General features: G+C 42.9%; 1 protein-coding gene across 11 annotated transcripts in view; it reads left to right on the top strand.

The window, feature by feature from the left end:
- Positions 1 to 16073, top strand: part of LOC116232851 (neurabin-2-like) — a 113194-nt gene that overhangs the window by 68350 nt on the left and 28771 nt on the right. For 6 of the 11 annotated variants that reach the window (XR_016468267.1, XM_090144024.1, XM_090144023.1 and 3 more), the window contains 2 exons: positions 2307 to 2418; positions 4294 to 6128. Coding sequence is in view for 10 of the 11 variants with exons in the window: in XM_090144024.1 (XP_090000150.1) it covers positions 4539 to 6128 (1590 nt within the window). In the remaining variant the exon portion in view is untranslated. The other 5 variants (XM_031599460.2, XM_031599465.2, XM_090144025.1 and 2 more) reach the window with 5 other exon arrangements.

The following is a 16073-nucleotide window of genomic DNA, read 5'->3' as shown; positions in this document are numbered from 1 at the left end:
GTGACAATAGCAGGAAAAACCAAGAATAAACCATCCAGATTGCTGTTTGACATTTCGGCTCCATTTCAACTTGAGGAAGAAGAAGCAAAACACAGAACAGGCAGTAACTTACCCCAAACACTGGGACTGCAGTTTTAGAAATGAAATGAAATATTGAACATATATATCATCATATACAATAGCAAAGACAAATACACTGATGTTTCAGGCTTTCTCTGTGGTGCTGTTGGCACGCAGCAGAGTAATTACCAAGTTATCCAGCACAATTTGAATGGAACTGAGTGAAACTTAATTAGCTCCTGTCTTTCAAGCGTTTCTTCATCCACAACACTTGTAATCTTTGGGGTCCTGCTGTGCAACTGTAATGTTCTACAGAAAATGCAAGCTGCTAGGGGAATCCCATTCCAAAATCTGTTCTAGTTTACCATCACATACTGTAATTCTTGTACTAGTGGTGGTCTGTTTTTTGCTCTTTGCTTTCTTCCGGGAACTCATTACATCCTTACTTTACATGGTATTGTATAGCAGCCTAGCTGGCCTGTCCCCTTAACTGGAAATGCCCTTCTTGGATCTGATCATATTTTATACCCTGAGTTTCTTTCTTGCAGATTTCATTCTGTAGCTGTCTGCAGTCACTGCTGCACTGCCTTCACCAAATCACTTGTTTTTCTCATCTGCTCTGAATTCCTTTTTTTGCTCCTCCTGTCATTGACCAGGTGGTATTGACCCTTAGATGTCATTTTGGACTTTGTGTTTTATTTTTGTGAAGAAGAGATACAAAGTAATAGGTTTAAAACTAATTTATTATTTTAGTTTTGTATTTCACATAATTGATCTCCTAAAACTGCAAATTACTTTCTTACATCAAGTGACAGACATTGCAAAACTGTCATTCAGGCTTTTAGAATGTGCTCTCATTCAAATTCAGAATTACTGTTCAACTTACACTGACTATGATTAAAACACTTCCATATCATGCTAATTATGACAGAAAAATATTTTCTTTCAAAAACAGTTTTAAAAATCCACAAGAAATACTGGCAAAATTCTGAATGCTCACTTAATCCTTATATTCCCATTTGTTTTGCAAACATATAAAATAAACACTTGTTCTGCTTAAAACTGCTGATGGAACTCACATTACAGAGATTAAATGCATATTTGGTGGGTCTGCAGTTTAAATCACGTGATAAAACTACAATGAGGATAAAGCAGACAGTTTTTAAGAGTAAGAGTTCGGAGAACCGAGTTTTACAATGACTGCTGAAGACAAGGTTTTGTCTCAGACAGGCTTCTTCAGCTCCAGGACAGGAGTAGTCACAAGAACATTCGTCCATTCAGAAGGGTATCATCACTCTCTAATGACCACTGGATTCATTTTCCGTCTATATACCTTTGGAATCAAAGTGAATGCTGAAACAAACCTCACCTCAGTGCAGTTTGAGCAATTGAGTTTACAGGATTTTCTTTTTTCTTGGAAACCATTTCCTTTTTGTCTGTTTTCATTGGGTTCATGAATTCATGTACCACAACACGTTCCTTTTCCACAAGATTTTGAGCAGCCAAGGTCCTTCCTGACTATGCTCCATTGACAAAATACTCAGTGCAAACCACTTGCTTATTTACCATTGTTTTACCTCCGCAGACTGAATCTCTAGGGTGCTCTTCCTGGGTTTCACTGCAGTTTTAGCTATGGTGAAATCCCAAGCTACTTCACCTTCCCGCATTTCTTGCTCAAATTCCAGATGTACTTATCTTGAATTCATCTAATCTTGTTAGTCATTGTTTCTGTAACTAGTTCTATTATTTCCTTCATATCAGTTCACCTAGAGTACAGTTTGGTCTTTCCTCACTAGAAACCAGTCCATCCTGATAATTTTGTCCCTTCTAGCTAGCATGGTTTAGCCTAAATAACCTATATATCTTATCCTGTGTAGAATAAGACTTCCCTCCCCCTCTCCCCCCTAATAAAGATATCTTTGGTGCACTTAAGTTTATGTTTATGCTCTGTAATCCCACCTTCCTGAAGCACAGAGGAATCCAAAACAGGAGAGTACGTTCCTGCTGCAGCCTCACTTAAGCACCTTGTGCAAATGCCTCTCACTTTCCTTTCAGCAGGTTGGAGCTGAGCTCTGTTATTAAGTTGTTCCTGAGCTCTGCCTTTGTTTTCCTTTGAACTGCCTCCTACGTGCTGGCAGGCTCCCGAAACAGTTCACAGAATGGTCTTTGCCCAGTGTTCAAACTGCAGAACAACCCTGTATTTACTTTGTTTTGTGTAAGGAGGTTTCCTTTGTGTTCTCTTACAGCTCTGTGCACTGGAAATGGTGCAGAAGCCTTGCAGCTTCAGCCCAGCCTGGGAGCACCAGGAAAAACTGTCTCAGGAGATGTGGGAGGGAGGTCACTGCTACTTTGTTCTAGGTAAGAACTACATATTCTCAACATGTGAAACATTTGTTGCTCTTGGATTGAAACTATTTATTGTAGAACGTTACTTCAAGCAGTGCTTCAGGGTGTACCTTAGGCTGCTAGAGGCAGGTCTTGGTGAACGCCGCTGTCCCAGCAACATTTGAAAACGTGGAAGAAAGTCTCAAGAATTCCATACCCCCTTTGTTTTAGAAAAATGAAGCGCTAGAAAAAGCCAGTGTGGATGTCTGTAAGAATGTCTGAATTTCACCACTGGTCTGGTAACTACCAGATGAAATGCACTTTGGCTCTTCTCAAGTTTTTGTTACTCTGGAAACTCAGTTATTTGAATTTGGAATGAGAAACCTCAAATTTTGGAAATTCCCACAGGGCAAAAATACAGAATCTGCTTGCATTTCTTCTTCTTAATACTTAGTGGCAGTTCCTGATTCCAGGCATTCTGTTGGTTTCTTTGGGCGCGTTCTTGATCGTTGTGTGCGATTTGTACATACGCTACGTGGAAGCAGCTTCTGGCCAGTAACCCGAGCCGCGCACCCCGCGAGATGGCTCGCAGCCCGTGCCGTAATTTGGACTAACGCGGTTGGACACGCGCAGTCCCGCTGGCAGAGGCGCTCCGTGGCTCCCGGCGGCCCCGCAGAGCCGCGCCCGACACGCCGCTGCCCGCCGGGCTCTCGCTCGGCACCGGCGGGGAGAATTTCTGCCCGGCGCCACGTGCTCGTTAGGGGGCTTTCTGCTAAAACAGCGCGGATTTGAAGAAGGAGGGAGAGAAGTCTGTGGATGCGGCGCTCCCTTTACTTCCGGCCGTCCGCGCCGGGACGCCCTCAGCCGGGAGCGGCGTCAACACCGCGGCCGCTGCGCGGGGCTTTGAAAATCCCGCGCGGCCCTTCCCCGGGGGCGGCCCGGACGGCGCCTCGGCCGCGTTCTTCGGTGAGGGTGCGGCGGGCCGGGCCCGGGCCGCTCCCCGCCGCCCCTCGCCTCGACGCCTTCGCGGCCCCGGGCCGCCCCGCCCCGCGCTAACGGCCGCCGGTCCCACCGACATGGTATCACCCGCAGCCCGCGCGGCGTGGTACGTCCCGGCGCTGCCCTCGGCCCCCCCAGCCCCTCTCTTCCCTCGCGCGGAGAGGAACGAGGGCGCGCCCGCCGCTCCCTCTCTTTGTGTGCGAGCGGAGCGAGGCGGCGCGCGGGCGGGCCGAGGCGCGGAGCCGAGCCGAGGAGGGCGTTGAGCGGCGTGAGAGGCGGCGCGGGGCGGGCGGGCGGTTTGGAGCGGGGCCGCGGGGGCGGGCGGAAGGCGGCGTGGGGAGCGCGGGGCGGCGGGTAATGATGGCGCGGCGCGCGCGGCCGCCGGGCGGCCGGGAGCGCTGAGGGGAAGGAGCCCGCGGGACCCCCGCCCCCAGGTAGGCCGGCTCGGAAAGTTTGGGGCGAGGTGCCGGGGCGGCCCCCGAGGTGCGGAGGCGCTGGCGCGGCGGGGGGAGCTCCGACCCGCCGCCGAAACTCGCGGCTCCCTCGCTTCCGGGCGGCCCGCGGGCGCCCGGGTCCCTCCGCCTCGCCTCGCCTCGGCCCGGCCTCCTCGGGCGGCAGGAAGGGCCGGCGGCCTCACCCCCCTCCCCGCGCTGCGGCCCCACCGCCCCGCGGCCCGGGCAGCCGGCGCCGGGCGGAGGGATGCCGGGCGGGGGACGGCCGCCGCCCCGCGGAGCCCTCGGGGCCGATGCCCGGGAGGGCGGCCGCCGCCAGCCGTGGCCGCGCGTCCCGGCGGACACAATGGGCTTTATCCGGGCTCGCGCCACTCTCCCTCCCGGGAACGCGAGTTCGGGATTCGTGTCACACGCTGGCGAGGTCCCGAGTTAATTAAAACTCTGCGTCCCCTTGCAGATGGCTTTCTGGATACTGTGATCCGCAGCGGAGATAACATCCGATGTGGCCGTACACGCGCTGTGATTTCTTTCTCTCCGTTTATGCACCGGCGCAGCCCGTCTGAGCGTGAGCGTGGAGGCCGGCTGAGGGGGAAAAGGCAGCTCTTCTGCGGGGTCTGCTCTGCACGGCGTTGGAGGGTGGCAGCTTGGTGCCTGTGAATTTTCCTTTCTGCTCCGCGGGAGCTGAGGGAGTGCTCTCTGACAATGATGAAAACTGAGGGCAAAGGGGAAAGGACTTTAAGAAGTGCTTCTCCGCACCGAAATGCCTACAAGTCTGACTTCCACGCTATCAAATGCTCTTTTGATGGAGTGAACAGTCCCGAAAGCGTTTCCAATAAAATGGGCTTGCAGCAGAAGCTGAGCACCTCTTCCAATGGAGGGGGAAATGACCCGCATAGTCGAGGTAGAGCTGCCACTTATGGCAATAGAGTTCACAAGATCAAAAGTATGTTTCTGCAAATGGGAGGCTCTGCTTCCACACCCTCTTGTGAAAGTAGTCCACCTGCTGAGACCAAATTAATCAGCCGGGCCACAGCAGCAGAACATGGGCCTTCTCCAGGTAGCACATCTTTCCTCATTATCCAAAAGAACAATCTTCTTAATACAAATACTGGCCCCAGCAGCAGTCCTGTGGATTCGTCGTCTGTGCCTTCTACTGCTGATAAGATCATTCGTAGCAACGATGAGGCAGACTTGGACAAAGTTGCCCTGGCAGAAAAATTTTCGGAGACCAGGAAGCTGTTTGAGAGAAATATAAAACAACGAAGCTCTGTGGACAGATATTCTCCCAGCAAATGTGAAAGAAGTGAAGATAAGAGGAGGCATGGTTCAGCTTCAGATTGTAGCAGTGTGGCAGACCACTTCAATTTTAATACAGATGCGAGTCCTTCAGTCGCACTGGATAAGGTTGAAAATCAAGGTAGTGAGCTGAAGCAACAGCATCCCAGTAATGGTTCCAAAACCTCCTTCTTGAATGCTGGGCCCATTTCTAGGAGGCTGGAAAGCTTTCTAGGTGACAGTGATACTGAAGATTCCAAAGAAATTTCCAAAAACGATGACCTGAATCAGGGCCCTTTGAGAAGCCACTGCAGTTTGGATTCATCTACTACTGCTGAAAGAAGTCCAGAGAAGATTGCATCCACCAAAGTGCCTGTGATAGACAGAGGTGGGCTGAGTGAAGTATTTGAAAAAGACAAGAGAGAGAAAGCGGTACTGGAGAGAAGCCTACAGGATATGAGCAGTGTATCCAGTCAGGAGGCAAAGTGGAGAACAGAGACTATTCTTTCCCAGGTTTCCCCTGTTGAGGAGACTTGTGTGGAGCTGTCTGTGCAAGATGAAACCTCAGGGCATGGAAAAGAGGCTTTGGATAAAGGTCATGTTGTTAATGAGGATCAACCACTCAAGTATCAAATACAAGAAGGGAAAAGGAGCAGTTATTCCTTGGATGTAGTAGAAGAATTTACAGAAAGAAATGGAACCAATCAGGAAGAAGTGAGAGATGGGATGTCTGCGAAAGATGGTCCAGTTCAGGATGTTCTACAGCAAGAAGGGGATACTGAAGAAGAGGAGCAAGAAGGAGAAAAGCAGAGGGACGGCTTCTGTGCTTTTGGAATTGAAAATGCAGCTTTTGATGATTATAGGGATACAGAGAACCAAGACCCTGAAGACAACGAAATTTTGGAGGAAGAGGAGGAATATATGTATGACAGTGAGTACGAGGAGTTTCCTGGACTTTCTGAAGAGGAAGATCCTGCGCCAGACCGAAAAGTCAAGTTCTCAACAGCTCCTATCAAGGTACATACATTTGAATTTTCTTTGTAGATTTGTTTTGTTTTTCTGTTTTGCAATCCAAAATACCCAGGAAATATATTTTGGAAGTGTTTCATGTTTTGTTTTGTTTTCAAACCTGTAAAAGTCCTTTCGATAGTGTAACTATGTGGCTTTTATTCTAAACTGCTTGGTTTTCTGAAAAAGAGAGAAGTGAAAGTTGTCACAAGTGATTTTTAAATCACAGCAGCTTCATGAGGTAGCATAGTAAAGCACATGAGATTTCACTTGTTTAATGGATATCTTCAGGAACACTACCTTTTAGAAACAAATTCAGACACATGGCCCTTGGTGCTTGATTTCATTTGTTTAAAATTGTGGTGTTGCACTGGAAAGGACTGTTTCAGTTTTACTTTTTGTACAGAATTTTTTAAAATAATCTCCAGATACAATTTCAAATATTTTTTGACTTTGGCGTGGAAAAATATCAAATTACTTGTTCCTATTATTTAAGATTATAGACTTTTTGCAGTGTACCTATATATAGAATATTTATTAAAATACAAGTAATGTCTATAATATTTATATTGGCAGGGTGAATGTTCTCTAGGAGTATTAGTGTGATGAACATTTTCGAGTCACTAAGTTGTGGAAGTCAGAGTTAATAATATAATGACTTAATAATGAGAAGCACTGCAAGTGAGAGAGCTAACAAATTGAGAAGATGTAGGGTTCTGTTCTTCAGTCACCAAAAACACCCACAGAATGAATGAAGTCATTCCGTAGTGCAAATCCTATGTACCTGTAGTCTTGTTGCTGACTGTGGTTATTCTCATCCCATCTGAAAGTTGAGAGGACTGGGAGATGAGGAACAAGATGGAGTGGGAAGCTGTCCTGGCTTTCTCAACTGTATTTTTTCATTCATGTAATAGTAGAAGAAAAAATATCATCTTCAATAAAGCAGTTTTTGTGCCTTCTTTGTACTGATGAGAATGATGTAAAAACTCTGACTCCTGGACTTCTTGCAGCATGAAGCTCTCAGTTTGATCAAGATAGACCAGAAGATGTTTGTGTATGGCAAAATCCAGGTTTTGTTACTTGTGGTTTCTTATAGTCCTTCTGTAGGCAGGATGGCTTTACATGACTTTCTTGTGCCTGATGCATCTCAGTGGTGACCTGGAGCTCTGATGAGGCGGGAGGGGGGCAGTGTTGCTTCTGGGAGCTGCATAAGGAATGGGGTGAAGGCTGCTGGAAAGCCAGAGGGCACCAATCCATTCTCTGTGTGTTTCTGTGCATCAGTGTCTGAGAGGAGTGCAGCAAGTCATCTGCTAGAAGTGCTCTTTGGTTTGCTGGGGCATGCTGTCCTGCTGTAGGCTGGGTCTGTTGTTGCTGAATTCCTACAGAAGCAGTGATTGTAACAGGCTTTTCCTGCATTCTGTTATGTCAGTGTCAGGTTTAGTTCAAAGCTCAAATTGATAGGAATCTCTGCCAGCTGTGATGGGAGCTCTCCTGTAGACACATCTCAGGTTTTGGTAACCAGTGCCTTTTGACTGTAGCTGCTTCTCTGAAAGCCTTCAGAGCCAGCCTCTGCCAGGTTATCAATTGCACAGTCAAAGATGGATTTAGTAGCAACTGTTAGTATTTTTGTGTTAAGATAACATGGTTACTGCCATAATACCTGACTTTGGGATTGACAAAATAAATGGTACTTAATAGCAGTAGGAGCAGTGAAATTTCTCTTCAGATCTCTTTTAGTACAATAGGTTTCTTGTTTGGCTTTATGGATAGATTTTAATGCATCTTAAGTTGAAAAAGAAAAATCCCAAGTGGTAAAAAATTTTTTAAAAAAAGATGATTCCTGGCCCCCAGCCACAGCTCTGAGCAGTGCCATAGTGAGAACTGTATCCAGCTAACTTCCTTCAGCTTTATTTAGACAAGTAGGCATGACTGAAATGTGAGTGTCATTCCAGCCTTCTGCGGCCCTGGAAGAGAAGGCTGGTTTCTCCCCTTCCTAGACCCTTCTGCATGGGGCCAGGCTGGAGTTGGCTTTTTGGCTGTTTTCCTTCTGTGCTGTGGTCTGGCCCATCCTGCTGCTCTTCCCAGTGTAGCTGTGTAGCAGCTACAAAGCGGCCAGCTCTGTTTTACAGCTGCTGTGCAGCAGGCGTTTGAGGTGGAAAATTCAAAACATTCAGAAGATGTTTGGGAAAGAAAAAGTGTGTTTTAAAATGGTCGAGTCTCTGTAATGATGGATCTGTGACCATTGCATTGGATAATCTCAATGCAAACGTGGGATATGGTGTAGGTAATGGAGAGAGCTTGAGTAATGTCTGTATTGAGAAGTTTCTTCTCAGCTGTGAAATTGACAGGGCTTTTGAGTGTAAGAAAGAGACGGGAGCTCCCAGGGGATGTGGAATGAAGCTAATACTGTGAGCCCTGTGTCTGACCCGTGCTGGAGCTCTGCAATTGTTGACAGCTGTAGCGGGGCTTAAGAACATGTAATTTTGAACTGATAATTTTGGGAACGATGGAACACTTACATAAATACTGTGTTATTTGGACTCGCTCTGTGCCTGTGAAAATGAGTGGAGATGAGACTTTTAAAATAAAAGCTTCAGTTCTGTAGAAGCTGATGATAAATGTTGGGGAAGGTTTCTTACTTGCCATAGGTGACACGAGTGCTGATGTGTGATCTCTGCAGCCCTTAAGGAGCACTGTGGCTCAGTGGTTTGTTTTTCCTGCAGTTGTGAAGAGAGTGATGCTGTGCAGTTACTAGCAGAACTACGCTGCCACATTGGGTTTGTGTTGTGCTACGTGGGCTATTTTTAACCCCTTGTTGGCACATCTGAAGGCAATAAGGAATGTAAAGTACACTCAACTGTCCAGGTATCCACAAGGGTACTGTATTCATCCTAAAGTTTTCTGAATAAAAACCATACAAGTGATCAGCAATACGAACAGTGCAAATAATGTCAGGTAACTGTGCTGTCATCCCTTTATACTTTAGTATGCTTTTGTAATGTAGAGATTAAACTCGCTCTCAATTACGTGATCACCTTGAAAGGCTTTAATTAACACAGATATAACGACAGAGTACAGTTTGACATTTGTAATCCTGAAACTTTCTGTTGGTAAAACAAATACTCATTTCCAAATTGGCTTCTTCAGCTGTCTTTACCTCTGACTGTATCAAACTTTGTCCTCAAAACCTTGAATAGCACTATGACTAAGGTCTGTAATGATTTATGATCCTTAGAAGTTCTGTAGCTCTGATAACCCAAAAAGATAATACAGCTATTATTCACTTCCGTAGGTCTGTTTGATTTGCAGCATTAACCAGTTTAAGTTGCATGATGGTGTTTGTCCCCAGCTCTGTGAATAATACTTTATTTCAAGATTAATTGAAGAACATGTCTTAACGTAAATTAAAAACAAAACCAAACTTCATAAAGGCTTTTATATTTTGCTACGGTTGAGCAAAACTTTTTTTTTTTCTTTCTTATGTGAAGAAATTAAAAGCAGTCTCATACTTTGTGTGGTTCTAACCAGTCAAGTATCAGCTGCTCTGGAGGGAATCTGCAAATCCTTCATAATATTGCCATTTGTCTCACACATCAAAATAGAGATGTTCTGTGTTTAGCTGGGATACAAATAGTAGTCTTGTTCAGCCTGGCACACAGTTCGATCTTTTTACTACAGAACTGCTTACTGTGGAAGTTAATGAACCAGTAAATGAAGATAGGCTTGAGCTGGATTTAATGTGTAACGGCCTACCTATAAATGCTACCATTTTTAGGAGGTGTACAATTTTTCTAAATCATTTTGTGCTCTCCCAGTCACTGTTTTAACAAAATGTTGTGGAGTAGTGCTTCAACATCATACATCTCTCGGTTTTTGAACTGTAATTTCTACGCTTCTGGATTTTATTTGCAGAAAAGAATGCAAAATCCATTAACTGGTGAAAAATGCCTAGACCCTGGATAGTCTTCAGTTGTCATTGTAATTAGAGAATAATTGATGACTGCGTGAATGGTCAGCTGTTTGTCAGCCACTGAAGCGCTTCCGTAAGATGCTTGTGTGGCATTAAGAGATTGGTATATTACATGGCAGTAGGTTGATTTAGGAAAATAGAAATTAAACTTGAGAGTAGACGAACAGAATTGTCTGGCATGTGGGAGGTCATCTACTTTTTCTTGGAGGCGGCAGTGTATTCCCATCAGGCTTTGTTAAAGATCTTTTTAATGATGAAACAATTTACAGATTTTAAGTGCTTTGAAGCTTTGTTTATCGCTTGCATCGGTGTTCCAGCACTTACATCTGAACAATCTTGCCCTATGACTTTACTTTGTATTTTTATCTCAAACTTACTGTACTCTCCACAGTAATGTTCAATCAATTTCCTCAAAAAATACCCCTGGCTTTGAGTATGGTTTGGTTGTGTTTTGCTTGCATCTGGGAGTGCTGCATTTCTCTCTGACAAACTTAGCAGTATAAGAGGTTAAAAAACCAAAAGCATGGGTATAAGCTGGAGGAAGAAGTTGCCTGTGAAAAAATAGTGAGTTTTTTTATTCATTGTTTTGGTTTTGTTGGTTTTTGGGGGGCAGGTTTTGTTAATTTTTTGAAAGGTAACTTTTAAACTTTTATTGAAACTTCAGTTGTCTTGGAAGTCAGAAAATATTTCTGAAGCATAAATGCATTCAATTCTATATATAGATTCATCTGGTTTAAGAGAATTCTACATCCAGTATTTCTTATGCATTTGTGGTCCTTATTGAGACCTTTTGTTTCTATGACATTTCAGCTTTTCACAAAGAAGTATGCCTTTCTTTGGCTTTTTTTTTTTTTTTTTTTAATCAAAAGTGTTCTTCTATTTAGATTTCAGGAAATACTTGATATGTGTTTTACAATGGTGGATTTGGCATTTCAGGAGTCTTTGGAAGAGAGGCTGGTGCCAAGGTATGGGACTGTATATAAAAATCCAAATCTGAGCAGAAAAAGGAAATAAATTCTTTTTCTATCCTGCCTCATTCCTGGAGCAGCTCGTCTCTTTCTATTTATATCTCAGTGTATTTTTGACCAAATTATTCACTGAATGCAGTTAAATGGCACACTAGCTGTCCAATTGGATGTAGTAGATAAATAAGAGGATGTGAGGTTACGAGTGTCATCACCAGTCCCTCCTCATTGTTTTTTTCAGCACTTCCACCTTTTAACTTTCTAGCAGTTTCACCTGGATTTGATGGAAGAGAGAGAGAGATCTTTAGAAGTGTTTTTTAAATATTGACTGATCTTGAGAAAATCGGTACCTCTAAGGAGTGTTGTGGATTGGTGTCCTCAATGGTGGCAGGGCTGCAGCTTTATTTGCCATTCTTTCTGGCTTTGGTAGCTAGCAGTGCAGTGCGTGCTGTGTCTTGCTGGGAGGGCAGCGATGGGGAAGAGAAGGGAGGAACGGCTGAGGTGGAGTCACTCGTGGGTTTCACTGGAGATGTAGTCCAGCCAAACGTGAGGTGGTGACACGGAGGATGCAGGAGTCACAGGGGAGGTAAGGTGATTATGCAGAGGGTGGGCAGATAGGCAGACTTGTAGGAGATGAGTTCATTAGCTCAACAGTTAAGCTGCTGAAAGATTCAGCATCTTTGTGATGACTGCTGCTATCAGCAGCTGAGACTACTCAACCTAGACTGGTGTGAAAGCACAAGCAGGCAGTAGCTGAAACTTGTTCGTGGTTTACTTCTTGAGAAATGGAAAAAAATAAATCGAACCTTTTGTATCATTCTAAATAGAACACAAATTTATTTGGCATTTCAAGTATCTTTGGAAGAGAGACCAGTGCTAGGTGTGGGATGGGACAGTGGGAACATAAGATTGGAAGGAGGACGAGAGTGAGATGAAACAGTTTGTTAGATGTATGTCAGTGTAGTCATGAGGGAACTCATTAAGCTTGTCACAGTTCTTGACATGTTAGTGCTGTTCAGAAATTCTCAGTATTTGTGGGTTTTAATAATCTGAGCAGGAACTGAATATTATGTGACCAATGGCAGAACAATGATTACTAGGTTAGTGTTTATACTTAGGTTTGATAGCAGAGGGCAAAGTAATTGTGGTTAAATTTTTCCTTAATAGACTTGCTTTCAGATACATTTTAATTGATGTTCTGCTTTCAGCATCATTAGAATTCATTTTAAGAGTAGGAAAATTACATTACTGTAGTTTTGGTTATCTCAGATAAGTTGATTCAGGTGTTTCCTCGGGTGTAAGGTTTCCTAAACAACAGTCCTTGTACTGAGAGTATCTTGGGTTTATTTAATTTGAGATGCTTGCAGAATTGAGTTTCAAGTTGGAATGACAAAATATTTTGTCACTTAAGTGAATATTTTGTGTGTTTGATATGGGCTGGGATATCTACTCTCTAGCCAACAACAGTTGAAACAGCTTACTTTGGATTTGGTGGGTTGATTGCCCTTCTCCCTCATCAAAAGATTGGGAATTGCTGGAAAGATTGGCTGGGAAATACAATCTGTAATTGCCAAACTTGTTCTTCTTTAGGCAGAGAATTTCTGCATTTACTTCTCCAAAATGTGGTTGGAAAAGCATTCCTTGGCTTAGAGGAACATCAGCTGAAGGGCTAATTTACTTAATTTGATAAACTGGAAGTATGTTCCATGCTTATTTTTTGCTCCATGTGTTCTGTTTAGGAACAGGTTGAAACTGGTAGTTGACCATTTTCTAACATGGAACTGTGAAGTGTATGACCTCAGGAGAACTGAGGTGGAGGTGCTGTGGGGCAGACGTGCCACCCTGGGCATTCAGTGGGGCGGAGGGGACGGCACAGGCAGGGGATGTAAATGCTAACCAGGTTGGACGATGCTGGCTGAATATGCTGACTGGGAAATGATGTTTGGATCTGGAGCAAGGCTGCCCTTACACCTTTATGCAAACTAACTTGGTGGTGGTGTTGGTTTGGCGTGTTTGCTTTGTTAAATTAGCTTAGCAGAGCTACAGGGTCAAGCAGGTAAGTGCATAACCCTCCAGTCCACCTGTTTGGTAACAGGAAATGCTACATTGAATGGAATGATTTGTAGTGTCAGCCCATATAACAGTTACCAACTGTTCTGAATCAAACCTGAATTTGGTTTGTTTTTCAATAAAACCAGAAAACAGATATCCCTGTTTTCTGATTCAAAGCATCTGATAACATGAAGTGATTTAAAACAGATAGTCACTCATCACTTAAATAACAGCCAAAAAAAAAAGGTAACCTTGTAGCTTTTAGAAACAGAGGGAATAATGTAGTGGTAATGTGATGTCTACTCCAAATGGAGGGGGAGATTGTAAGAGTAAACTGCCAAATGTAGATATACTTCGGCCTGCTTCAGTGCTACTGTTTCAAATGATTATTCATGTTTGCCTGGGTACTTCATGTCTTGCCAGGCATCCCGAAGGCCATCCATGGAAAAAGCTGAAACTGTTCATCATTAGGCAATGTTCCTGAAACCATAACTTGAATTTTGATTTTGTGTCTTTATTGAGTGTCAATAAACTTGAATGGTCAATATAAGAATCGTATTTCAGAGGACATATGAACCAACTGCTTGAGTCTTTGCTTGGCAAGGTTTCAAGGTGCAGGTATCAGTAACACTACAGTGCCTCTCTCCCAACTCATTAAGTGTTACTTTAACTGCTTTCATAGGTTATGCTTCTCCACAAATATTATTGCATTAGAATGTAAAAGTGGTGTTGAAATTACTACCATTCTAATGAGCTGGGAACCCTTTGAGGCAGTTGTTGATTTTTACCATTTAATTGTGTTTGTAACATTATGCTTTTGATTGTGCAGAAACAAATCTTTCTACTAGAAATGAATATAGGTGTGGAGGTCTTTGGGCTGTGTTCTGTGACTTGACAGCAGAGATTTGTGCAAGCAAATCTTCCTCATGAGTTTTCCTTCTTAAAGAAATACCACCCTGCTAAAATGTGTGTAGTTTATGAGGAGGAATTCTTAAGCTTTTCTAAGACTTTGAATTGTGAGATTATTGTTGTTTTTTCTGTGATAATGCTGTTTTCTGTGACAGCACTGAAGCGTTATGATGGAGATTTTCAGTTCTGTATGGTAGCAGTAAATGAATGGTAGCATCTTTTAGCCAGAGATTAACTGAGTTTTGCATTCCAGAAGTGATTCATTTTCCTGGTGTAATAAATGCAATTTGTTTAAAAAAAAAAAAAAAAGTGTATTTGTTCTTCAAGGACTAAGTATATATTTGAAAATTTCCAGGTATGTATCTTTGCAGTTTAATTAAAGTAGTCCTTAAAAATTCAGTACTTCGTGAGAACTTATTTGGATTCCGATTATTTTTATTCGTTCTGAAGAAAGTGTAAAAGAAATTATTTCTTTCGGATCAGCTTTCTTTCCACTATTCATTAGCTTTACTGGGTCCAGAAGGTATCAATGGTAGGTTAACCAGTTAACCTTCTGGAGATGTAACAAGATAAAAGACTTTCAAATTCACTTGGTTTTGTATGGTGTTGAGACAGTAACTTATATTTGCTTAAGCTTCTCTATCAGAAATGAGTTGAGCCCAATATCAACTGGCCATGCTAGAGCTGGGAGGTTTGGCCAGTATAACCTCCAGAGGTCCCTTCCAACCCATTCTGCCAACCTCAAGAAATGGGAGTTCATGCAGTCTGCAGGTAGCTGTCAGGTAGCAGCAGTCTGCAGGTAGCTGTCAGTAAGTACATGCTGGTGTTGCTGCCAGCCAGAACTGGGTAACATCATCAAAGCAGCCTGGGGCAGTATGTGTTACAAACAACCAGCTTAGCAACCTATGATTATTGTTATAACCTGTAATGTTGTAAAATATAGATCAGAATTGTTTGATTAACTTCTGTTAAAATCTTGATTGAGTTTTGCATAATTCCTGTCTTTTGTTCTTTAGTAATAATGTTTAATACCAGCCTGGTCAGATAGCTTAATGTCAGACTCCTCAGTGCTGCTCATTCTTTTTGAAAATGAACTTGTTCTTGGGAATTGCCATGCTATTTGAAGGTATGTTGGAAGTTAAATATTTATACAGTCCAACAGTACTAAGGAAGGTAAACACAAGCTATCTACACTTCGTTAAATACTTGTTTTCAGTAGTGTTTTGGGGTGGTTTTTTTTATAATGGTTAGCTTATTAATAGCCCAGAGTACATTTGACACAATTATCATCATCCTGGCTTTTAAAAGAAAAAAAATTATTTAAAAGAAATACTGTTGTGGGGTTTTTTTTGTCTTGTTGTTATTTTCTTTCTCGCTCATAAATGTTTTTGTCTCTAGCTCACAGTGCCTTTAAAATAGTAAGATTAGAATTTCTATTGTTTCTAATGTGTTTGATTCAGGGACTAAATCCTGCCAGACACAATGCAGGGATGAACTGTGTTTAGCTTTCTCATCAATCTTCTAAACTCTGTAACTTGTAACTTATGTTATTTATTATCCACATTTTAACTGTGTTTAATACTGCTTCTGCTGCTTGGCAGAAAATGCTCACCAAACAGTTCTGTGTTTTTTACCTTAGTGTCAACTACTTAACCATTTGGTCTGGGAAAAGGTAAATCCCATGTTTTGATTCCTCATGTGCACAGTAAAAACATCTGCCTTTTGCCCTTGACTATGTTTTTTTTTTTTTTAGTGTGCTCTTGCTTTTCTTCTTGTTACTGTGACATTTGTCTTCCAGTTGTATGTCACTGGTATTGCTATTCTTCTATTTGTAAATTCATGTTTTCCCTCAAAATGATATATCTGAATACAATTTTCATTACTTTTTAAGAACAGCTCTGTCTTCTCTTAATTGTGGGATTATGATTTTTAGAATGGTATTTAAGTGGTCATGCACAGTTCCCATCTGTCATTTTAAGAGACGAGTATGATTTTCTTTCTTAACACATCAGTCACAATTGATTTCAGATAGGTTTTTCCTCAAGGAGCTGTTGTGAG

This window comes from Phasianus colchicus, chromosome 7 (genome assembly GCF_987193195.1).
Source record: "Phasianus colchicus chromosome 7, bPhaCol1.hap1.1, whole genome shotgun sequence".
NCBI lineage: Eukaryota > Metazoa > Chordata > Aves > Galliformes > Phasianidae > Phasianus > Phasianus colchicus.
This window is presented reverse-complemented; position numbering and strand designations above follow the sequence as displayed.